At 42.6% G+C, this 24,988-nt stretch overlaps 1 protein-coding gene across 22 annotated transcripts in view; it reads left to right on the top strand.

Annotated features, from left to right (window-relative positions):
• ARMH3 (armadillo like helical domain containing 3) overlaps window positions 1-24,988 on the top strand; it is a 222,162-nt gene that overhangs the window by 63,453 nt on the left and 133,721 nt on the right. For 15 of the 22 annotated variants that reach the window (XR_012418158.1, XR_012418159.1, XR_012418156.1 and 12 more), the window contains 5 exons: window positions 1,598-1,656; window positions 3,360-3,425; window positions 4,886-4,955; window positions 6,339-6,399; window positions 22,412-22,500. Coding sequence is in view for 18 of the 22 variants with exons in the window: in XM_074002569.1 (XP_073858670.1) it covers window positions 1,598-1,656; window positions 3,360-3,425; window positions 4,886-4,955; window positions 6,339-6,399; window positions 22,412-22,500 (345 nt within the window). In the remaining 4 variants the exon portion in view is untranslated. Of the gene's footprint in view, window positions 1-1,597; window positions 1,657-3,359; window positions 3,426-4,885; window positions 4,956-6,338; window positions 6,400-22,411; window positions 22,501-24,988 lie in introns of those variants that run through there. The other 7 variants (XM_074002571.1, XM_074002574.1, XM_074002568.1 and 4 more) reach the window with 2 other exon arrangements.

Genomic DNA, 24,988 nt, shown 5'->3' with positions numbered 1-24,988 from the left:
AAAAAAAATTTTAAGTGGAGAGATAGCTGCAGGCTTTTCTGTGGGAGTTGCTTCTCAGTTTTTGGGAGGATAGTGCCATAGAAACTCTGTGGCTAAAGGTAGGTAGAAGAGTCGTGAATCGGCCGGGCGCGGTGGCTCAAGCCTGTAATCCCAGCACTTTGGGAGGCCGAGACGGGCGGATCACTAGGTCAGGAGATCGAGACCATCCTGGCTAACACGGTGAAACCCCGTCTCTACTGAAAAATACAAAAAACTAGCCAGGTGAGGTGGCGGGCGCCTGTAGTCCCAGCTACTCTGCAGGCTGAGGCAGAAGAATGGCGTAAACCCAGGAGGCAGAGCTTGCAGTGAGCGGAGATCACGCCACTGCACTCCAGCCTGGGCGACAGAGCGAGACTCCGTCTCAAAAAAAAAAAAAAAAAAAAAAGAAGAGTCGTGGGCATTGCTCTTTGGCTATATCGGGGCTTTGATGAAGCTATAGGAAATGTCAGGTAGGGATTATCATCATTACTCTTTTTGCAATGCCTATCTCTGAGGAGAGGTGAGTATATTTGTGGACTGTAATCGCCATTATGCCATCTAATTGTCAGGTTTTAATTGATAGATCCCATTTTTGAGAAAGAAGCAGGTCAATGTCAGGGTAAATAGTAATAGCTAACTTCTACAGCACTGTAATCCATTAAGAGGTCTTCTCTCTAGAGTGGACTTCAGTCTGGGTCCTGTTGAAGCTAATTTGAAAATCATGAGCCATTTGTCTATTTTGGCTATACTGGCATGATCCTCTTCTTACCTCCTTTTCACTCCTTCATCCACAGAGTTTCTGGAAAGTAAAGTAAGCTTGATGGGTTCTTGTACTTGGCAGTAATGGATTAGCTCTTTTTTGTCCTTTTGTGTGTGGGCTTAGAGCCCTGCTATTGAGTTTGCCTTCTTCTTTTTTAATAACTAGAATGTGAGTTGTGAGAGACCAGGGACCTTTGTCTGTTTTGTTCAGTGCTGTATCTCTAGTGCCTTGCACAGTGCCTGCCACATAGTAGGTGCTAAGTAAATATTTGTTGAATGAGTAACTTTGACAGGAAGAAAAATGATCAAGAGTTCACAGCTTTCCAGGGCATAAGTATACAATTGCAAGGAGAAGTGTGGGCTGGACCCTAGTCTCCAGTTAATTTCTTTTTTATTTCATTGCCAGTTTGCTATGAGCAGTCATGAAATCTTTCTAGATTTTGTGGTAGGTGGTGCTTAGAGCTGGCAGATGAGAAAGGAAATGGACCTGACTATTCAAGTTCTATCAGCAAAGGGCTGATATGAGAGCGATGGCCACGATTTGAGCTATGACAGTAGGAACCTTATGAGTTAGATGGCTCTCAGGGAGGTAGTTAGTCATTTAACAGACTACCAGGATATTAAAAAAAAAAAAAATCTTCTGGGGGAATTCTTTTGCCTAGAAGGGAAGCAAGAATTACTATAGTAGTACCTTGATTTTAATTTATGGATTTTGTGGGAAGAGAAAGTGTGAATGTTTCCTTTTATGATATACATCCTTGTTCTATATTGAAACATGGTCTGGATGATTTACAGAGAAGAGTTTCTTTTTTCTTTACAGATGAACACAGGCTTCACAGTGGCAAACTCTGTCTAATCATCCTTACATGTATTGCTGAGGTAGGTCTCACCAGCCTTCTGCTATTAGGCAGCCTTTTACAAAGTGCTATCTTTCCCTTCCTCCCCTCACCCCATTCTTGTCTCATGATGTTTAGGGTCCTAAAGTTTAGGAGAGAAAATCTTCCCCCTTTGTGTATCTGTCTCTTCCCACTACAGTGTAGTCTTTGATGAAGCCACGGATAGACAGGGTCTTGTCTGCTTCCGTGCTGTTTAGCACTGTGTTTTTAAACTGTGGAGCAATTTGTTTGTTTGTTTGTTTTGAGACGGAATATCGCTCTGTTGCCCAGGCTGGAGTACGGTGGCATGATCTCGGCTTACTGCAATCTCCGCCTCCCAGGTTCAAGCGATCCTCCTGCCTCGGCCCCCCTAGTAGCAGGGATTACAGGCACGCGCCACCTTGACCAGTTAATTTTTGTAATTTTAGTAGAGACGGGGTTTTGCCATGTTGGCCAGGCTGGTCTCAAACTCCTGACCTCAGGTGATCCACCCATCTTGGCCTCCCAAAGTGCTGGGATTACAGGGGTGAGCCACCATGCCCGGCAGTGGAGCAGTTTAAAAATAAAAATAAAAAAGGAGCTCAGGTTTCCTGTGATGGGGTGAAGGGGTGGAGTGTAAAGCCAGAGAGGGGAATTGGAAACTCAGTAATTGCAGTTTGCCTAAGAGCAAGAGCTGAGGGGAAAAAAGAATAGGTGGTTTGGCTTTTTAAGAAGCCTCTTTTGGTTGGACTAACTAGGTTCAAACTCACCATGTATCTTGGTGACACACAGTCATGGCAGAACTTGAGTGAATTTAGAGCTAAATTTATAGCTTCAACCTTTCCCTTTACTCTTCCCCACTCTGCTCTTTTCTCTCTTAAGAAAAATGGTGAAGGTAGTCCACATGAAGTAGAGATCTCTCTCAGTCTTTCTGTCTTCATGTTTTCTGTGGAAAGATGACCTCCTTTTCACAAGATTAGGGGTGACTGGTTATAGAAGAGCTGCTTATTAGCAGTGGGCTTGGTATAATTGCTTTTCAAAATTTTTTCTAAGAAAATCTTTAAAGGAGTTGTTTTTCACAAATTGTAACAGTTCCTTGTAATTGGAGTCTGTAGGCTTGTCAGATCTTCAGAAAAGGTGTTGGGAAAGGGCCAAGGGATGTTTATTACTAATCCATGGTAAGAGGTTTTTGATTTTCCATCAGTCTTCAGGAAAGCCCGGAATAGACAGAGTCTTGTCTGCTTCCATGCTGCCTGCGAAGCAGTTTGCTTCTGTTGGGCTGAGCCCATTCCCAGCAGAGCACAGATTTTTCTTCTTGCTCCTAAACCCTCGTGTGGAGCCTGCACATGAATCCTGCAGCCCCTATGAAAACCTTTAAGCTATCACAAACAGAGCCAGCTCCTTGGGCAGATGGGACGGAAGAGGGAATAGGAAAACAGATTCCTCTCATTCCTCTCAGCATCTGCCTTAAGTCCCTGTGTCTTAATTTTTATTGTTTTTGCTTGGAAATTTTTGACCAGTTAGAGATACACTAGGAAATTATACTAAAGAAAAATCTCATGGCTTAAGTAGGGTTTGACATAAGCCTCTAGGCTCATCCTATTAGCTGTCCACCTGATCCTTGGAAGTAGTTCTTAAAGTCCAAGGATTTGTACGAAGTGTGATAGATTACAAACAGTTCCTTAAATATAGCTCTCACTTCTTACTTTTTCTCTATATTTTTATTAGGATCAATATGCCAATGCATTTTTGCATGATGACAACATGAATTTTCGAGTAAACTTACATAGAATGGTAGGTGTTTCTTTTGCTTCTTGTTTTTTCTTAGAGGAAGTTTTTTGTGTGTCGGCAGAGTTGGGATGAAATTGATCCTACTAGAACAAATGTGGGTGTAAAGTTGTGCCAAAGGGCTTTGCATGACGCTGTTCAACAGACCCATGCTTGTTGGGATTTTTGTGTGTCATGGAGCTGTTTCTTATTCGAGAGTTTTGGAAAATTCACAAGCGTGGCAATGATGCTGGATTTCTTTTTTTTTTTTTTGTCTTTTTTTATTTTTTGAGATGGAGTCTGTCTCTCTATCCCAGGCTGGAGTGCAATGGTGTGATCTCTGCTCACTGCAACCTCTGCCTCTTGGGCTCAAGCAGTTCTTCTGCCTCCACCTCCCGAGTAGCTGGGATTACAGGTGCCTGCCACTATGCTCAGCTAATTTTTGTATTTTCCTTACAGACGGTTTCACCATGTTGGCCAGGCTGGTCTCCTGCTCCTGACCTCAGATGATCTGCCCGCCTTGGCCTCCCAAAGTGCTGAGATTACAGGCGTGAGCCACCGCGCCTGGCCTGATATTGGATTTCAATAACATAGGTTTTAGCAAGGAAATCGTTCTAAGCCTTTTGTTTTCAAAATGTAGTATAATTTTTGATCGGGTAAGACTAGCTGCTGCTCTGATTTGTTCATCTGAGAAGTGGGTAAACAGAATATGGAGGATCAGGGAATTTCCTAAAACTTGGAGGTATATTAAAAAAATATCACATTGAGGGCTGGGCCTGGTGGCTCACGCCTGTAATCCCAACACTTTGGGAGGCCGAGGCGGGTGGATCACGAGGTGAGGAGATCGAGACCATTCTGGCTAACAGGGTGAAACCCCGTCTCTACTAAAAATACAAGAAATTAGCTGGGTGTGGTGGTGGGCGCCTGTAGTCCCAGCTACTCAAGAGGCTGAGTCAGGAGAATGGTGTGAACCTGGGAGGCGGAGCTTGCAGTGAGCTGAGATCGTGCCACTGCACTCCAGCAAAAAAAAAAAAAAAAATTACATTGAGGTTTAGATTTAAAACTTACTTTGTTTTTTTTGCCACTGCTACTGTTGCTGCTTCTATAGGTGGCACCATCACTTCCTCTTTTTTTTTTTTTAATTATTTATTGTCAAAAATACCAGTGTACCTTTTTGTCGTTAGTAATGCCACGTATATAACTAAAAGCAAAGTAAAACCAACAGTTTTCCCATTGTAGTATTCTCTAGTGCCCTTTGAGGCTGTGAATTGTAATTTTGTAACAGGCGTGCACTGATAACTGAGAATATTCACAAGTCCTCCCTTCCCTGCCTCACCCCATGCTACCCCATTCCACTCCCACCATGCAAAAAAGAGAAAGAAAAGAAGTATCCCTGCAATAGTGATTTTATTTGCACAAGGAACATGATGATAGACCACTGGATGTCAGTGCCTAATTTCCTTTCTTCATTTTTTTTGTGTGTGAAGCCTATGAGACACAGGAAGAAGGCAGCAGACAAGAATCTTCCCTGCCGTCCTTTAGTATGTGCAGTACTGGGTGAGTGAGTATCATCAACATTGACATTGTTCTGTGATAGCAATAGGCTTTCATGATGAAGATGAAGAGTAGAACCTGGTTAATGTGCTTTTTCTGCAAAGAAATTATTAGTTATGTTTTTTCCCTGGCCTAAAAACCTATGTTTATTGTTGTGTTTGGTAAAGCAACCCCAGTTATAGAGTGGTCAGTAAAAGGGTCCTGTCATTCAAAGAAAAAAGTCATTCCAGGGAGACAAATGGCTATGTCTAAACTTGATACATGATTTACATTTGTTAAATATCTTACTCTTGATCAAAATTTCAGACTGGGCGCAGTGGCTCACACCTGTAATTCCAGCACTTTGAGAGGCTAAGGTGGATGGATCACTTAAGGTCAGGAGTTTGAGAACAGCCTGGCCAACATGGTGAAAACCCGTCTGTACTGAAAATACAAAAATTAGCCGGGTGTGGTGGCAGGCACCTGTAATCCCAGCTACTCAGGAGGCTGAGTCAGGAGAATCGCTTGAACCAGGGAGGCAAGAGGTTGCAGTGAGCCGAGATCGCAGCATTGCACTCCAGCCGGGGCAAGACTGCATCTCAAAAAAAAAAAAAAAAAAAAGAAAAGATTTCAAATTCTTCCCATCCTTTCTTGGTTCGAATTGATGTGCCAGCTATCCAGGAGGCTTGAAGTTCATGGTTCACATATACAAAACTTTCCCTGAGTAAATTAAACTGAGATGAGGCTGACTGAGTTGACAGGTAGGGGGCTGTGTCTTGAGTGATTTTGTCTGTCCAGAATTCTGCATTTTCCTCAGGGAATTAGCTGAATTCTTAATCCCATTTCACTTGGATATTGAGCCCCAGTTTCTAAATCTACTTAATTTTAGAAACAGTAATTAAGGCTATATAATAAGCCTCTATTGACCCAAAGCCCCACAGCCCATTTAAGTCAATATCTGTCTAACTGAGCATGATAGTAAGATGAGATTGACTGACATAGCTTTAGAGCTGAGTCTCTGGTTACACAAATGTGATCCATAATTTCTTCTCTGCTTGCCTCATTGTCTAGTCTCAGAATATGATTTCCCTTTAGCGTTCTACATTAATGCCATGGGATGAAATATCTATACAATGAAATTTTCCATTTATCTGAATTTATTGGCAGGTCAGGGTATCCTTCTGGAGGTCAGCAGGTGAAATAATTTCTTATTACTTTACAAGTGGCAGGTGGTGAACAGTGTTACACAAAGTATGTTATATAAAATAAGTGTATATGAATAAAGATGTGGTTAGTGGATGCCATTCAGTGTGAGTGCAAGGTGTACTCAGAAGCTTTTTTTCCAACTTAAAGGCAAGGAATGAATTCCATTGTAATTGATCCAGTTTTTCTCTATTCCCCTTTCAGACCTGATGGTAGAGTTTATTGTAACACACATGATGAAGGAGTTTCCTATGGATCTCTATATGTAAGTACCACGGTTCATTTAATGTGTACAAATCTATTTTAAATAATTGAATGTTAGAAAATTTATGGTCTATTGGCCAGGCGCGGTGGCTCATGCCTGTAATCCCAGCACTTTGGGAGGTGGAGGCGGGTGGATCACAAGGTCAGGAGATCAAGACCATCCTGGCTAACACGATGAAACCCAGTCTCTACTAACAATACAAAAAAAAAAAAAAATTAGCCAGGTGCGGTGGCAGGTGCCTGTAGTTCCAGCTACTTGGGAAGCTGAAGCAAGAGAATCGCTTGAACCGGGAGACGGAAGTTGCAGTGAGCCGAGATCGCACCATTGCACTGCAGCCTGAGTGAGACTCCGTGTCAAAACAACAACAACAACAAAAATTCATGGTCTGTGTAGGCCAGGTGCGGTGGCTCACGCCTGTAATCCTAGCACTTTGGGAGACTGAGGCGGGCAGATCATGAGGTCAGATCAAGACCACAGTGAAACCCTGTCTCTATTAAAAATACAAAAAATTAGCCAGGCGCAGTGGCGGGTGCCTGTAGTCCCAGCTACTCGGGAGGCTGAGGCAGGAGAATGGCGTGAACCCGGGAGGTGGAGCTTGCAGTGAGCTGAGATTGCACTACTGCGCTCCAGCCTGGGTGACAGAGCGAGACTCTGTCTCAAAAAAAAAAAAAAAAAAAATTAATGGTCTGTGTATACTTCAAGAATTTGCATGTGGAGAAGTGTTAGGGAACATTTTCTGACCTGGATCTGTACATCTTTTCAGAAGAGTTAATAAGCACAAACCACAATTTGGATTCTGCACATATCTGCATGATCATTTCTAGGCACACTGCATGAAGAGGGAGCCGATACATGAATATAGTGATCGTAGGGGACTGTTGAAATCAAAGATATGCAGTACCAGCAGACCACTTAGTTGTCTCTGGGCTTTAGCATTAAAGTACTAGTACTGATTAGTTAGAAGATAGGATGAATTTAGAGAGAGAGTGCTTCTGATCCATTCTTAGCCTACATTGTCCTGACAGCCTAGCCAGAGCCCTGTGAGCTGGGCGATTATGTCTCCAGTTGCCTGGCTGGGAGATTCCTGCCTCCTGAGGAGATCTGATTGACCATCACAGTTTTTTGTTTTTGTTTTTTATTTATTTTTTATTTTTGAGACAGAGTCTCACTCTGTTGCCTAGGCTGGAGTGCAGTGGTGTGATCTCGGCTCACTTCAACCACTGCTTCCCGGGTTCAAGCGATTCTTCTGCCTCAGCCTCCCGAGTAGCTGGGATTACAGGTGCGCACCATCATGCCCAGCTAATTTTTGTATTTTTACTAGAGATGGGGTTTCACCATATTGGCCGGGCTGATCTCTAACTCCTGACCTCAGGTGATCTGCCCACTTCAGCCTCCCAGTGTGCTGGGACTACAGGCATGAGCTACTGCACGTGGCCGACCATCACAATTCTTTATAATGAACACAACTAGAGGCAACTCAGAAGCATCATACTGTCTTTTTAGTTTATGACAGGGCCTCACTGTGTTGCCCAGGCTGGTCTTCAACTCCTAGGCTCAAGCAGTCCTCCCACCTCAGCCTCCCAAAGTGGCTGGAACTACAGGTGTGTGCCATTACACCTAGCCATCATCGTATTTTAATAAAGTTTAAACCTTAAGGTTTTCTTTCTCCTTTGCTTCTTCTACATTCTTCTTCTAACACCCAAGAACAGCTGTGCCACATTAATGTGATCTCAAATATGTATATTATCTTTAGTCCTTATAAAATATCTGAATTGAGTGTGACATCAGAATTGCTACCTCCATTTTTTGGGTAAGAGAGCAATTTGGTGAACAGCAAACTGAGTAAACCCCATTCCAGTGCCCGGTCTGGGATCTAGAGGGGTATAAAGGATTTCAATCTAAATAGAGTAGACCTCTGGCTTTTTTTTTTTTTTTTAGACGGATTCTTGCTCTGTTGCCCAGGCTAGAGTGCAGTGGCATGATCTCAGCTCACTGCAACCTCTGCCTCCTGGATTCAAGTGATTCTCCTGCCTCAGCTTCCCGAGTAGCTGGGACTACAGTCATGCGCCACCATGTTGGTTAATTTTTGTATTTTTTAGTAGAGACAGGGTTTTACCATGTTGGCCAGGCCGGTCTAGAACTCCTGACCTTAGATGATCTGCCTGCCTTGGCTTCCCAAAGTGCTGGGATTACCCACTGTGCCCAACCTTCCAGCTTCTTAGATTGCTTATAAACTATATAGTCTTGCTTTCGTAGGTCTGAAATGATATAAATTTTACTTTTAGGTAAGTAGGTTACAGTTTGCGTTTTTCCATACCTTTTGGGTGTTTAGAAGTAAGTCTGATCCTTTATTTTAATTCAAAGACCATGAACAGCTGCTTTTTATAACACTTAACAGATGAGTGTTCAGCTTATTTTAGATGGGGTCCCTGAACTTCATTATCTTGGGGTTCAGATTTGTTTTTGCTATAGACTTATTTCTGGCTTGATTATTTTATATCCTAGTTTTAGGATGTGCTATTTACTTTGTAACACGTATTACTGTAGTTTCCATTTTTTCATTTTATAAGAAAGGAAACTGAGGCTCGGGAGATTAATTACTTTGCCAGGGTTGTTCTGTTAGTAAGCATCATAGCCTGGATTTGAACCCAAATTTTACTATAAATTCTGAACTGTTACTTTCCCAGTTGTATTAGTTATCTATTGCTGTGTAACAAACTACCCCAGATGTAGTGGTTTAAAACAAACGTTTATCACCTCACAGTTTCTGTGGTTCAGGAATCCAGGAGAAACTTAGCTGGATAGTTTTGGCATAGGGCCTCTCAAAAGGATGCTTTTTAAGGAATAAAGGTAATATGCATACTTGGGAATCACATTAACATGTCACAGCTGTTCTTGAGTGTTAAAGAGAAGCATGCAGAAGTGGCAAAGAATTAAAAAAACCCTTAAGGCTTAAACTTTATAAAAATAAGATGGTGGCTAGGTTAGTTGGGGCAGCAAGCATCTGACGTTCTACTGGGGCTCAAAAATCTGCTTTCAGGCTCACCTAATGGTGTTGGTAAGCCTCAGTTCTTCACCACATGGGTATCTCCATAGGGTTGATAGGCTTGGCGGCTGTCTTTCCCCAAAGCAGTTAATCTAAGAGAGAAAGAGAAGGCGAGTGAGAGCCCAGGATGGAAGCCATAGTATCATTTATAACCTAATCTCAAGTAACGTATCATTTCTAATGGTCACACAGACTAACCCTGATACAATGTGGAAAGGGACTATATGATTGTGTGAATACCAGGTTGGGGTCCATGTTGCAGACTGGTAGCACAGTTACACAGCTAGTAAGTTGCATAACTAAGGTTAAAATTCATGTCCCTGTGACCTCAGAGGCTGTTCTCGTAATCATGTCTGTGATAAGTGACAGAGGAAAGATTTGTATAGAGTGACTATGCTGACTGGAGCATTAGAGAAGATATCAGAAGGTTACATTTGACCTGAGTCATGAAGAAACACTAGAAATTTTCTGTGTAGAGGAGTCAGGGAAGGACATACCAGGTAGGGGACCAGCATGTTTAGGTGCTTGGAGGCTTGAAAATGTAGTGTATTTGGAGAATAGAGCGTAATTCCAGGTGGTTAGAGTGTAGAGTGCATGGAGGGAGGATAAGAGAGTAGAAAAAAAGCTTGCCCAAGATTAAGTGGATGATGAGGAACAGTTGAAGGTGGGGCTGATATGATAAGATTATATGTTCACTACTGTAAAGTTACAGGTGTATTATCTGTTCACCCAAACCCCTACATTTCTAGCCAGTGAACCTGGTCTACCCAAATGTTCTAACTCCCTCCTCACCCTAGTTCATAACTTCACTCTCTAAAGAGTTTTTGTCTTGCCTTGCTTTCTTAGGTGCTTTTTCCACCTGCTCCTTAATTTACTGCCCTGGGGTTAGGGAAGATGGAGAAGATAATGAGGCATCAGGTTGACAGAGGCTAGGCAGAAGGTCCCACCCTCAGGCTGAATTCACTTTCTTCATTGCTACCTATGGGCATGTTTCCAGATATTCCTTCCCCTGCTTCTGGCTCCCTTTCCAGTTTTTAGAATTTGGAGCATCAAGTCCTTATCAGGTGAATTTCCTGCTTCCAGCTGGGCAGCCGACCAGGCTGCTGCTCTCACTTCTCATTATGTACCCCTTTTCGGCAGTGTACAGCAGAATGAGAAATTGAAAGCAAAGTGAATTTCTGCCTTTTCAGATAAGTTTATAATCATCCTAGTGAAATGTGAAGAAATACGGAGTTTGGAAAGACTTAATACTCAAAGCCAGAATCTGGGTCAGAAGTGAGACAATTTCACATCTGTGTGTGAATGCTGTAGGTAATGATGGGAGAAGGTGCTTATACTGGGGGGGGGAAAAAAAAAAAGTCTTGCCTGGAGCAGTAAGAGGTAGCAAAGCCAAACCAATTACTTTCACCTTCTAGCTCTACTCCTTGATTCTTGCTGCCACTCTCACTGCCACCACAGGATTGGGGAGTGAGGGGATATAGTCTCTGGGAGAGTAAATTTTCCTTTAAGTTACTCTTACATGGAAAATTTGGACTCTTCTTAAGTCAGATATTTCCAAACCTGTAGGTGGGCAGCAGAAGAAAGGTACAGACTTCAGTGGGTCCTACAAGAAGATTTCAGGAGAAAGTGGAACCCATTTTGTGTTGAAATAGGAAATAGGAAATTGCTACATGCATGAAAGAATCTGCACAAGAAGCAGTAAATTTAATCATTCTGCCAGTACATACATGTGTGTGTGTGTTTGTGTGTGTGTATTTTATTTTATTTTTTTTTTAGACAGAGTCTCTGTGTCACCCAGGCTGGAGTGCAGTGGCGCGATCTTGGCTCACTGCAACCTCCGCCTCCCAGGTTCAAGTGATTCTCATGCCTCAGCTTCCCGAGTAGCTGAGATTACAGGTGCCCACTACCACACCCGGCTAATTTTTTGTACTTTTAGTAGAGACAGGGTTTCACCATGTTGGCCAGGATGGTCTTGAACTCCTGACCTCCAGTGATCCATCCGCCTCGGCCTCCCAAAGTGCTGGGATTACAGGCATGAGCCAGCACGCCCGGTCATTGTGTGTAATTGTTTATTTGTTTGTTTGTTTGTTTTTTTGAGACAGGAGTCCCACTCTGTCACGCAGGCTGAAGGGCAATGGTGCGATCTCGGCTCATGGAAAGCTCCACCTCCCGGGTTCACTCCATTCTGAGTAGCTGGGACTGCAGGCGCCCGCCACCACCCTCGGCTAATTTTTTATATTCTTAGTAGAGACGGGGTTTCACCGTGTTAGCCAAGATGGTCTTGATCTCCTGACTTCGTGATCTGCCCGCCTCGGCCTCCCAAAGTGTTGGGATTACAGGCGTGAGCCACCGCGCCCGGCCGTGTGTAATTGTTTTTTAGAGGCAGGGTCTTGCTTTGTCATCCAGGATGTAATGCAGTGGCACAATTATGGCTCACTGTAACTTGGAACTCCTGGGCACAAGCAATCCTTCCACCTCAGTCTCCTGAGTAACTAGGACTACAGGCTTGCACCACCATGCCTGGCTGTTTTTATATTTTTTGTAGAGATGAGAGTCTCACTGTGTTGCCTAGGCTAGTCTTGAACTCCTGGCCTCAAGTGATCCTCCTGCCTCAGCCTCCCATTGGGATTTACAAGCATGAGCCACTATGCCTGGCCTCCAGTATATATATACACACACACACACACACACACACACACACACACATATATTTACATATGCACATATGTATATATAAGTATATATGTATATGTGTATATATACGTGTATATATGTATGTATATACGTGTATATATGTATATGTATATACATACGTATATATGTGTATGTGTGTATATATATATTTTTAGACGGAGTCTCGCTCTGTCGCCCAGACTGGAATGCAGTGGCGCGATTTCAGCTCACTGCAACCTCTGCCTCCCAGGTTCAATTTATTCTCTGCCTCAGACTCCCAAGTAGCTGGGATTATAGGCAAGCACCACCGCACCTGGCTAATTTTTGTATTTTTAGTAGAGATGGGGTTTCACCATCTTGGCCAGGCTGGTCTTGAACTCCTTACCTCGTGATCCACCCGCCTCATCCTCCCAGAGTGCTAGGATTACAGGCGTGAGCCACTGTGCCCGGCCTCCAGTATATATATATTTTTAAGGCCATAGCAGTGGTTAAAATTTTCATTCTGCTTGATAAATAGTATAAATTATTGAGACCACAAGGTTAATGATGTCACCTGTTGGTGACTGTGGAGACAGGAATCGAGCCTAGGGGCAGTGCTGGAGCGGATGTGGATAAGTGGCCGCAGGGGTTGGGGATGTAGGTAGCATCTCACTGCTGCTCTGGAGTGGCTCAGTGTTGGTGGAATGGCGTTATCAAAGGGGACCAAATACAGGCCGTCCAGATCCAGGCCATACAAGAGGTGCTGGCATTCAGGAATGTACTGTGTGTGCATGGGTAGTCATGTATGGGTAGCATCTAGTCACATTTGCTGGCTGCAACAAAGCCTTTAGCACCAGGGACCTCATGACTCTCAATTTCATGGGAAAGTTGACAGAGAAGTTTGTAGATTGCTAAGGCAAATCATGCTCAAACAAGGGCATCATTAAGTGACAACTGTATCAAACAGGATCACATCACGATTTCTAAACAGCAAATGATTTGGAAACAATTAGGATGATTTATATTGCAACTTATATCACTTGGTAAGCAATTTTGGTACAGGTTTATGAGGGTAAAAAAACATAGTGTTTTTTCTGTTTTCTCACTCAACAACAACAATCAACACAGAATACTTCTATGACCAAATGTGGGGAGGGTTTACTTCTCACACACTAAGCAAGCAATCGATTCTGTAGCAGATACCAACCGGGTGTACTGTATTTCAATTCTGACACTATCTACCTGGAGGTAGTTTCAGATTCCATGGGCCCTAAGACTACCCCCAGCTTTCAATGCTAATCAGAAGCCCAAGGTTATTTTGCCTGTGCTTCTGATGGACCGGCTATAAATTGGGGTTCCCACAACCTCCTCCTCAGGTTTGATTAATTTGCTAGAGTGGCTCACAGAACTCAGGGAAACACATTTACCAGTTCATTACAAAGGATATTTTAAAGAAACATATAAACAGTCAGATGAAGAGATACATAGGGTGAGGTCTGAAAGGGTCTGGAGCCCAGGAGCTTCTGACCCTGTGGAGTTGGGGTGTGCCAACCTTCCAGCACGTAGACGAATTCTTGTTCACCTTCCTGTAGGCCTCCATGGGTTTAGCTATCCAGAAGCTCTTCAAACCCTGTCCTTTTGGTTTCTTATGGAGATTTCATTATGGAGGCATGTTTGATTAAACCATTGGCTGGCCATGGTTCATGCCTGTAATCCTAGCACTTCGGGAGGCTGACGTGGATGGATCACTTGAACCTAGCCTGAGCAACTTGGTGAGACCTTGTCTCTACAAAAATGAGTCAGGCGTGGTAGTGTGTGCCTGTAGTCCCAGCTAGTTGGGAGGCTGAGGAAGGAGGATGGTGTGAGTTGTGGAGGTCAAGGCTGTGGTGAGCCGTGATTGCACCACTGCGTTCCACTCTAGGTGACAGAGCGAGACCTTGTCTCAAAAAATAAAATAAAGTAAAATAAAAACCATTGGCAATCAGCTTAACCTTCAGCCCCTCTTCTTTCCCTGGAAGTCAGGGCTAGGGCTGAAAGCCCAACTGGCTAATCAGGCCTTGGTCTCTCTGGTGACAAGCCCTCATTCTGAAACTACCTAGGGGAGGCCAGCCGTCAGTCACCTCAACATATAAAAAGACATCACTTTGGAGATTCTAAGGATTTTAGGAGTTGTATGTCAGGAAACAGGGTTGAAGACAAAATATATATTTTACAACAGTCGTCCCCAACCTTTTTGGTACCAGTAACCAGTTTCATGGAAGACAGTTTTTTTCGCAGACCTGGGGGCAGTAATGGTCTCGGGATGATTCAAGTTCATAACATTTATTATGTATTTTATTTCTGTTATTACATTGTAATATATAATGAAATAATTTTGTAACTCACCATAATGTAGAATCAGTGGTAGCCTTGAGCTTGTTTTCCTGCAACTAGATGGTCCCATCTAGTTGGGGTGATGGGAGAGAGTGACAGTTCATCAGGCATTAGATTCTCATAAAGAGCCACAACCTAGATCCCTTGCATGTGCAGTTCACGGTAGGGTTTGTGCTCCTATGGTAATCTAATGCTGCCACTAATCTGACAGGAGGCAGAGTTCAGGTGGTAATGCAAACCATGGGAAGCAGCTGTAAATACAGATGAAACTTCCCTTGCTCACCTGCCACTCACCTCCTGCTCTGCAGCCTGGTTTCTAACCAGTACTGGTCGGTGGCCTGGGTGTTGGGGACCCATTTTACAATATCACAAGGTCAGCCGGGCGTGGTGGCTCAAGCCTGTAATCCCAGCACTTTGGGAGGCCGAGACGGGCAGATCACGAGGTCAGGAGATCGAGACCATCCTGGCTAACACGGTGAAACCCCGTCTCTAGCCAGGCGAGGTGGCGGGTGCCTGTAGTCCCAGCTACTTGGGAGGCTGAGGCAGGAGAATGGCTTAAACCCGGGAGGCGGAGCTTGCAGTGAGCTGAGATCCGGCCACTGCACTCCATCCTGGGCGACAGAGCGAGACTCCGTCTCAAAAAAAAAAAAAAAACAAACCAATATCACAAGGTCAGTTTATTAGAGAATAAAAGGGACTCAGTTAAAATTTTTTCATGTATGTATTGGTTTATAGATTATTTTTCTGTATGGTTTGTAAAATACATATTTTTTTCTTTTTTTGAGACAGAGTCTTACTCTGGCACCTAGGCTGCAGTGCAGTGGTGCAATCTCAGCTCACTGTAACCACTGCCTCCCGGGTTCAAGTGATTCTCGTGCCTCAGCCTCCCAAGTAGTTGGGATTACAGGCCTGCCCAACCACTCCCGGCCAATTTTTGTATTTTTTTTTTAGTAGAGATGGCATTTCACCATGTTGACTAGGCTGGTCTCAAACTCCTGGCCTCAGGTGATCCACCCACCTTGGCCTACCAAAGTGCTGGGATTATAGGTGTGAGCCACTGTGCCTGGCTTGTAAAATATTTTTAATATCACTGCTGAAGGTACCCCAATCTTTTTTTTTGAGATAGAGTCTCACTGTGTCGCCTAGGTTGGAGTGCAGTGGCGTGATCTCGGCTCACTGCAAGCTCCACCTCCTGGGTTCACACAATTCTCCTGCCCCAGCCTCCTGAGTAGGTGGGACTACAGGCTCCCACCACCAGGCCCAGCTAATTTTTTGTGTTTTTTAGTAGAGACGAGGTTTCACCGTGTTAGCCAGGATGGTCTCGATCTCCTGACCTCATGATCTGCCAACCTTGGCCTCCCAAAGTGCTGGGATTACAGGCGTGACCCACTGCGCCCGGCCGGTACCTAAGTCTTTTAAGAGAGTACTGTTTAAATAGTTTTTACTAAATTCTGTCTGAGAGGGTCCTGCAAGACCACTTAGAGCTACAGGGAGTGAGAAGAACAGAGAGAGATGTGAATAATGGAGCAAGTAGAATAGGCTAATAAGGTAGCAATGGAGGTTTATTATTCGGAGTACTCTGAAAATATCTGGAGAAGAGTAATTTTAGGACTTTAACTTATAAATTTAGTTCAGTTCACTTGTATCCTTGGTATGCTGTTAGGCATTTTGTTTATTTTATTTATTTTTAAGACGGGCTCTCATTTTATTGACCAGGTTGGTCTTGAACTCTTAGCCTCAAGCAATCCTACCACCTCAGCCTCCCAAAGTCCTAGGATTATAGGCATGAGCCACCAAGCCCGGTCAGTTGTTAGGCATTTTAATTCCTCTACCTGGTGTCTCTGGCTGTCATTCTGCAGAGAGAGGTTAGTAGTGTGTTTTCTGCTTTCTTCTTTTCTCCTCTGCTAAGAGGCCCGAGCAATTAGGTACTCCTATTTTTTTTCTTTTTCTTTTTTTATTATTTCTTCTTAAAAAAAACAAAAAATGATTACATGTGCAGAATGTGTAGGTTTGTTACATAGGTGTATGTGTGCCATGGCCTATTGACCCATCCTCTGAGTTCCCTCCCCTCACCCTCCAATCCCCCAACAGACCCTGGTGTGTGTTGTTCCCCTCTCTGTGTCCGTGTGTTCTCAGTGTTCAGCTCCCACTTATGAGTGAGAGCATGCAGTGTTTGGCTTTCTGTTCTTGTGTTAGTTTGCTGAGGATGATGGCATCCAGTTTCATCCATGTCGCTGCAAAGGATATGATCTCATTCCTTTTTCTGGCTGCATAGTATTTCAGGGTGTATATGTACCACATTTTCTTTATCCAGTCAATCATTGATGGGCATTTGGGTTGGTTCCATGTCTTAGCTATTGTGAATAGTGCTACAATGAACATACATGTGCATATGTCTTTATAGTAGTAGCTACCCCTATTTTAGCTTGATTCCATGAGCTCTCAGATTGATACCCAACAGATTAATGTGGTGTCTGCTAAAGTCATTAGGTCTTGGGATATTCTTTGTCTCGGGTTATAGCCATAGAACTTGAAAGAGTCTCAGACTGGGCACGGTGCCTCACACCTGTAATCCTAGCACTTTGGGAGGCTGAGGTGGGCGGATCACCTGAGGTCGGGAGTTTGAGACCAGCCTGGCCAAGATGGTAAAACCCCATCTCTACTAAAAATACAAAAATTATCCAGGCATGGTGGCAGGCATCTGTAATCCCAGCTACTTGGGAGGCTGAGGCATGACAATCGCTTAAACCCAGGAGGCAGAGGTTGCAGTGAGCCAAGATCATGCCACTGCACTCCAGCCTCTGTGACAGAGTGAGACTCCATCTCAAAAACAAAAACAAAACAAAACAAAACCCCCAAAAGACAAAAGGAGGAGCCACTTTCATTTACCTGAAACTAGCAGTTTACCTAGGTTCAGTTTTCTAGGAACTTTATAACTTAGTTGTAATAAGACTTAAGCACTGGCATTCAGTTGGTATACAGTCAAGATTTGTTGAATGAATGAATGAAAAGGGTAGGTCTGACAGTTTCTTCTGATGTGTGTGATGTGTGTGATGAGCCTGGAGTTCCAGAGGGGTACAGTCCAAGCCCTGGGCCTGTGGCTGACCAAACCCTCCCTTGACTAAAAAAGTCCTAATTTAAGTACTTTTAGGGCAGCGAGGATATGACAAAGTGAGACTTAGAATCTGGATTTAGTTAAGACATTGCATTTTAGGCCACTTAGAAACCTCCATACACTAGGGATTCTAAGGGCTGAGATCATAGTTAATTGAATGTTGAATTTGTGAATTTAAATTGAAAATAGGAAATACAAAAGCTAATCCTCTCAAATGAAGAGTATCAATTTATCCACCTAACACAGGCTCACTATTAAAGGGGACATTTAATGGCTTAATCAAGAATCCAAGCATACCTAGTTATAGAATATATGAAATGAACATTGCCGTGAAAGCTGTAACTTGCATATCTTGACAAATATTTGGAAAAAGTAGGCCACAGAGTTTTTTAAAGCAGCTTTAAAGTCTACAATTTAGTGTTTTTAAAATATATTCGCAGAATTGTGCAACTGTTACCACAAACTAATTTTAGACCATTTCAGTTGACCCCTGTGTAAAGAAATCCTGTACCCATTAGTAGTTACTCTTTGTATTTCTTCCTCTGCCCTCTCCCTCAGGCCTAGATAACTACTAATCTACTTTTTGTCTCTATGTATTTGCCTATTCTGGACATTTTATATAAATGAAATAATAGAATATGTGGATTTTTACTACTGACTTCTTTAATTTAGCATAATAATTTCCATGTTCATCCATGTTGTAGCCGTTCCTTTTTGTGGTTAATATTTCACTGTATAGAATACCACATCATTGTATTTATTCATTCATTAATTGATAGACATTTGGGTTGTTTAGACTTTTTGGCTATTATGAATGTCACCATGACTGTTTGTATGCCAGTTTTCGTGTTGACATATATTTTGTTTTATTTTTACTTTTTTTAGAGACTGGGTCTTACTCTGTTACCTGTGCTGGGGTACAGTGGTGCAATCATAGCTTTAAACTCCGGAGCTCAAGTGATCCTCCTGTTTCAGCCTTCTGAGTAGCTGGGACTATAGGTGCATGCCACTGCACCCAGCTGATTTATTTATTTTTATTTTATTTTATTTTATTTTGAGATGGAGTCTCACTTTGTTGCCCAGGCTGGAGTTCAGTGGTGCAATCTTGGCTCACTGTAACTTCTGCCTCCCAGGTTCAAGCAATTCTCTGCCTCAGCCTCCCAAGTAGCTGGGATTACAGGCACCTGCCACCACGCCCAGCTAATTTTTTGTGTTTTTAGTAGAGATGAGGTTTCACCGTGTTGGCTTGGCTGGTCTTGAATGCCTGACCTCGTGATCCACCCACCTTGGCCTCCCAAAGTGCCGGGATTACAACGTAAGCTACTGCGCCTGGCCAATTTTTTTAATTTTTAAATTTTTGTAGACATGGGGTTCTGCTTTGTTCCCCAGGCTGGTCTGAAATTTCTGGCTTCAAGTGATCCTCCTGCCTTGGCCTCCCAAAGTGTTGGAGTGATATACGTGAGCCACTGCACCTAGCCTGTTTGTGTTTTTCTTTTGTAGACACCTAGTAGTGGAATTGCTGGGTTATGTGGTAGCTCTATATCTAACATTTTGAGAAACTCCTAAGTTTTCCAAAGTGGTTGTACTATTTTTATTTTCACCAGTACTCTTTGAGGGTTCTAATTTCTCTACCATTAACCTCCCTCTGTGAAGTGAGAGCCAGAGACACTAGCTAGAGGAATTGATGTGTATTTATAATTCACCATACGAATTTTGGGGGACAGGTATCAATCTGGAACATGTGTGTAATGATTTACTTGCTGTTCTCCTGGCATCAAATGTTCTTTCCATAGTTGTTTCCAGTTTTATTATGAATGCTGTTTCTTTGTAAGCATGAAATGTATGTTCATTTGATATGCACAAGTAGAATCTTGTTTTAATATGCCTTTTAAAAATGAAGTAGGCCGGGCGCGGTGGCTCAAGCCTGTAATCTCAGCACTTTGGGAGGCCGAGACGGGAGGATCAAGAGGTCAAGAGATCGAGACCATCCTGGCTAACCCGGTGAAACCCCGTCTCTACTAAAAAAATACAAAAAATTAGCCGGGCGAGGTGGCGGCGCCTGTAGTCCCAGCTACTCGGGAGGCTGAGGAAGGAGAATGGCGTGAACCCGGGAGGCGGAGCTTGCAGTGAGCTGAGATCCGGCCACTGCACTCCAGGCTGGGCAACAGAGCCAGACTCCGTCTCAAAACAAAACAAAACAAAACAAAAAAAACAAAATGAAGTTGAACATTATAGTAAAATGTTGGCTTTCCCTGTTTCCCTTTTTTGGGAGATGGAGGAATTTATTGACCGTTTCCTTTTCCTATCTTTGTTGTTAGAGGTTGTCTTGTTGCTATAACTGAATACCTAAGACTGAAAAATTTATAGAGAAAAGAAATTTATTTAGTCTCACAGTTCTGAAGACTAGGAAGTCCAAGTCTAGGGGCTACTTCTGGGCGAGGATCTTCTTGCTGATGGGGACACTCTGTAGAGTCCCAAGGTGGTGCAAGGTATTGTATGGTGAGGGGGCTAAGGAGAGAAAGCCAGACTGGCTTATATAACAGACTTACTCTCATGATAACTAACCCACTCTCATGATAACCCATTAATCCATTAACCCATGAGTGGATTAATCTATTCCTGAGGGCAGAGCCCTCATGACCCAGTCACCTCTTAAAGACCCTGCCTTTTAATAATATTACATTTGGGATTACGTTTCAACATGAGTTTCAGAGAGGATAAACATTCAGACTATAGCAAAGGACACTGTTTTTATCATCTATGTATATAAACTTCTATATATCAAACATAGTAACTCTATTATATTATTTGTTGCAAATGTAATTTCCCATGTTGTTTGCCATTTAATTGTAATCATTGAATTTTTTTTTATTAAACAAAATATTTGTATTTTTAGGAAGTAAATTTCATCAGTATTTACCTTTATAATTTCATCTGGCTTTTTAACCTTTCAAAATCGTATCTCAGGGATGAAAAAAATGCTTTTGGTAGGTTTATAATTTTCAAAAATATCACTTATCTTGACTTCAAAGCTACTAACTGCTTATTTGGAAATACTCTCAGAAACATGTATGTTATTGAGATGTGAATAACCCTGAATATTCCAATGATCTAGCAGAATGCTGTCCGGTAGAAACTTTTACAATAATAGAAAAGTTCTATATTTTTTTCTGTTCGCTATGGTAATAGCCATTAGCCACATGTAGCTATTGAGCACTTGAAAGGTGGTTAGCACAACTGACAAACTGCATTTTTAATTTAACTTTTAGTGTAAATAGAATTTAAATTTTACAGTTTGCAGCAAAAAAAAAAAAAAAAAAAAGCAGAACTTCTGGCTGAGCACGGTGGCTCATGCCTGTAATCCCAGAACTTGGGGAGGCCGAGGCAGGTGGATCACTTGAGGCCAGGAGTTCGAGACCAGCCTGGCCAACATGGTGAAACTCGTCTGTACTAAAAGTACAAAAAAATTAGCTGGGTATGGTGGCGCATGCCTGCAGGGTGGCTGGGACTATAGGCATGTGCCACCATGCCCAGTTAATTTTTTTATAGATTTTATTTATAAGTAAGACTGGTATTTTAAATTATATATTTAATTAAAAATTTAATTTAAATAAAAACCACATTCAGATAGATATAGAGAATTAAGGTCTTTAATTTTGTGTTTTTGCATTCCATGTCACTATACCACTTTCACTGGAATAGTTTAATTGTGACCCTCTAGTTTATCCTTTTTCCCTGGAAAGGTACTCAAGGGAAAGATGTCAGTGGCGCCTAATTGATTGTTGACTTATAAGTAGTTATAGCACACTCTACCCATTGATAAGGGGAATGGGTAGCATAAGCAGTATGTGATTGTGTATGTGTGTGTGTGTGTGTGTGCATGTGTGTGTGAGAGAGAGAGATATTGATGAGTCTACTAGAAGAAGGCAGAAGGTTTTTTTGTTTTTTTTTTTTTTTTTGAGACAGTCTTGCCCTGTCACCCAGGCTGGAGTACAGTGGCACGATCTTGGTTCACTGCAACCTTTGCTTCCCAGGTTCGAGCAATTCTTCTGCCTCAGCCTTCTCAGTAGCTTAGACTACAGGCATGTGCCACCACGCCTGGCTATTTTATTTTTATTTTTATTATTTTGAGACGGGGTCTCGCTCTGTCACCCAGGCTGGAGTGCAGTGGCGTGATCTTGGCTCACTGCAAGCTCCACCTCCTGGATTCACGCCATTCTCCTGCCTCAGCCTCCTGAGTAGCTGGGACTACAGGTGCCCGCCACCACGCTTGGCTAATTTTTTGTATATTTTTAGTAGAGATGGGGTTTCACCTTGTTGGCCAGAATGGTCTTGATATCCTCACCTCGTGATCCGCCCACCTCGGCCTCCCAAAGTGCTGGGATTACAGGCGTGAACCACCGTGCCCTGCTTTTTTTTTTTTTTTTTTTAAATTTTTTTTTGAGATGTAATCTCGCTGTGTCGCCCAGGCTGGAGTGATCTTGGCTCACTGAGTTCAAGTTCACTCAGTTGGGATTACAGGCATGCGCCACCGTGCCAGGCCTTTTTTTATACTTTTAGTAGAGATGGGGTTTCGCCATGTTGGCCTGGCTGGTCTTGAACTCCTATCCTCAAATGATCCACCTGCCTTGGCCTCCTAAAGTGCTAGGATTACAGGTGTGAGCCACCGTGCCCGGCCAGAAGTTTTATATATTTTTTTGCATGTATACATATTCATATCCAGTGTCTTTAGTGGCCTTAGCAAAGCCGGCTCACTAAGAAGGGATCTGTGATGAGTTGCACTATATTCCCAGGCTTACCCTCATTGTTTGCTTTCCCTGTTACAGACGCTGCATCCAGGTAGTACACAAACTGCTTTGCTACCAGAAGAAGTGTCGGGTACGCCTGCATTACACCTGGCGGGAGCTCTGGTCAGGTAACTTTCTCTCTTGAACTCATCTTCTTTTTCTATACCTTTTATGAGCCCCTAGGCCTGGGCTCAAGATGGATTTTTTGTCTTTTAACCTTTTGGTTTGTTTAGGATGCCTTTATTTTCAGTTACTCTTTTTGTCTTTTTTTTTTTTTTTTTTTTAAACATTTTAGCTTTTTTCTGATCCAGACCTGGGTGTGTCACATGTCTATTCTTTGTCCCTTGTTCCTTCCCCTCCCTATACTTTTTGTCAACTGATAAAAACAACTGAGTATTTCTTGTGTTCCAATAAATCTTTCTTTGAGTAAGAATGAGGTAGGAGAAGTCTGTACAAACTTGGATTCTCACTCGGTTTCATTTGGTAGCCGCATATGGACTATAGGGAGGCTTCTGTGTGTTTCCTCAGGACGAGTAATCAGGAGGAATGCCATAGGGAGAGATGGAGGGATAGGGACGGGAGTGGGGAGATGCGGGAATTCTGTTCTTTGTGTTACATCTGGGATTATTACTGTTTACAGACAGTGTCACTTGTGCCACTCCCCCTGTGCCAGAGACAAAACAGCAAATTACAGTGTTTACTTTGTCTTTGTATACATTTGGTAGTCCAGTAAAGTCACTGCTACCCCTGCAGGGGGGAAGTGGCTCTTCGCTAAGGGTACAATTAATGCTGGCTTGCCACCCCTTTCTTTTGTGTAACTAAATTGGAGGTTTCAGGAAAGCAGAGGAGACATGTTCCCTGAGGCAGTTGCTTGCTGCTAGGTCCTGTGGCTTTTGAGACCTGATGGTATAATAAAATCTTCTCCAGATGATTACAGTGATGAAAGGTTGCCCACCCATGGGAGAGCTGCTCTGTATTTTCAGCAGAATAGGATGTGTTAGTGTCAGAGGCTTTATAAGAAACAGGCCAGTAACCCAGCCCCTTTCCATGGAATTCATCTCACTTGTTGTGACACATGATTTCCTCCCAACCCAATTTGGCTTTCTAAATTTAGTCCCCCATAATGGGAAGTAGAGATCTTTAATTAATGGATTAGCAAGTTTTTGCAGTTACTGCCTATGGTGGTAAAGGGGGAGTAGGAGAATAACACTAAGTGGCAATAGTGGCTTTTTGATATTTCAGGAGAGGAGAGTATGATTGTGTGAGAGTTTGAGATGGAGAGAATGTCAGGGGAGTTAAAGAGAGATCAAAAGACATGGAAATGACCAACAGTAGAATTTCTTAGGTAGCAGCACCTCCTTTTAATATAAAGGACTATTATTGTTGCCTATGGATAGTTGTAAGATTATTAGGCTCTAAAAGCATAGGATTAAAGAGAAAACACAATAATGATGCAGATCTTCAGATGTTGGTACAGTTGTTGGATTTATAATAAGTACAAATGGTGTATGTCTATGACTTGAATGAAATTACACATTGTAGTACTAAACAAGGTGGTAGTAGTAGTTGTTTCTGCCTGCCTCTTCTGATTCCCTTCTGGTTTTACTTTCTCTTTCATTCTGTTTTCTTTCCTTTTTGTCCTAGCTATTCTATCTCTGGCCTCTGTGATCTCTGTGACTTTTCTCTCATTCTCATGATTTGTTGTCCTCTTCCTCATCATCCTATTCCATTGTCTTGTCCACATTGCCTTCTATTCTTCTTTCTGGTCTGTTTCCTGGGGCTCAGGGCTTCCTGTTATTCTCCTTCTATCCCAATTTTATATCCTCTGTTCTCTTGATGAATCCACACTTTTATTGGTATGAACTGTTCTTTGTGTTATTATAGTCATGCATTTGCATTTTACTTTTTACATATGTCATAAACTCCAGAATACATTGCCGTCATTTTTGCTTAAACAAGCGATTATCTTTTAAAGAGATTTAAAAATGGCTTTTATATTTATCTTTTCTGACTCAGCATTTTGCTTTTCTCACTAGGAAGTGGTGAAGAATTCTGTGTTGGTCAGTTGACGTTATGTCTTTCCGAACTTTCAGCTCTATTTATAATTATGTCCTATTCTCAGGACTGATTGCATGACAGTCTAAGGCCCTTGATGAGTTGAGGGGAAGTATATATGAGTGTCCTTAAAGAGGCATGGACCATTGCTTGTTGCGAAGGCATCTAGACATTTGTACTGGAGTTCTCTGCTAAGTGACATTAGCTCCTTTTCCTGTATAGATGGGTAAGCCCTCCTGGAACCTGGGTCTATGTTATCATATGTGGAGTGTACAGTGAGATGCAGAGCAGCAGATGTTAAGGAAAGCTGCAAAACACAATGTTGCATCCCATGCAGTCAGAGCCCGTAATAGTGTATAATATTGCATTCCGTGAATACAAGTATGTCTATGGTGGATCCACCTACCTCTTGGCAGACACTACCCTTCATATGTTGGATTGCCCATGTTTTCACTCATTCTTTGCCTTCTAGACTTATGGATTTGAGGGAGCTATGTGAAACTCATCATGGCAAATATGCTTATGTGTATATATCCTTTGCCATACATGTGCTGCAAACTG

This window comes from Macaca fascicularis, chromosome 9, assembly GCF_037993035.2.
Source record: "Macaca fascicularis isolate 582-1 chromosome 9, T2T-MFA8v1.1".
Classification (NCBI taxonomy): Eukaryota; Metazoa; Chordata; class Mammalia; order Primates; family Cercopithecidae; genus Macaca; species Macaca fascicularis.
The sequence above is the reverse complement of the archived record's forward strand: the minus strand, read 5'-3'. Positions and strand labels throughout refer to the sequence as shown.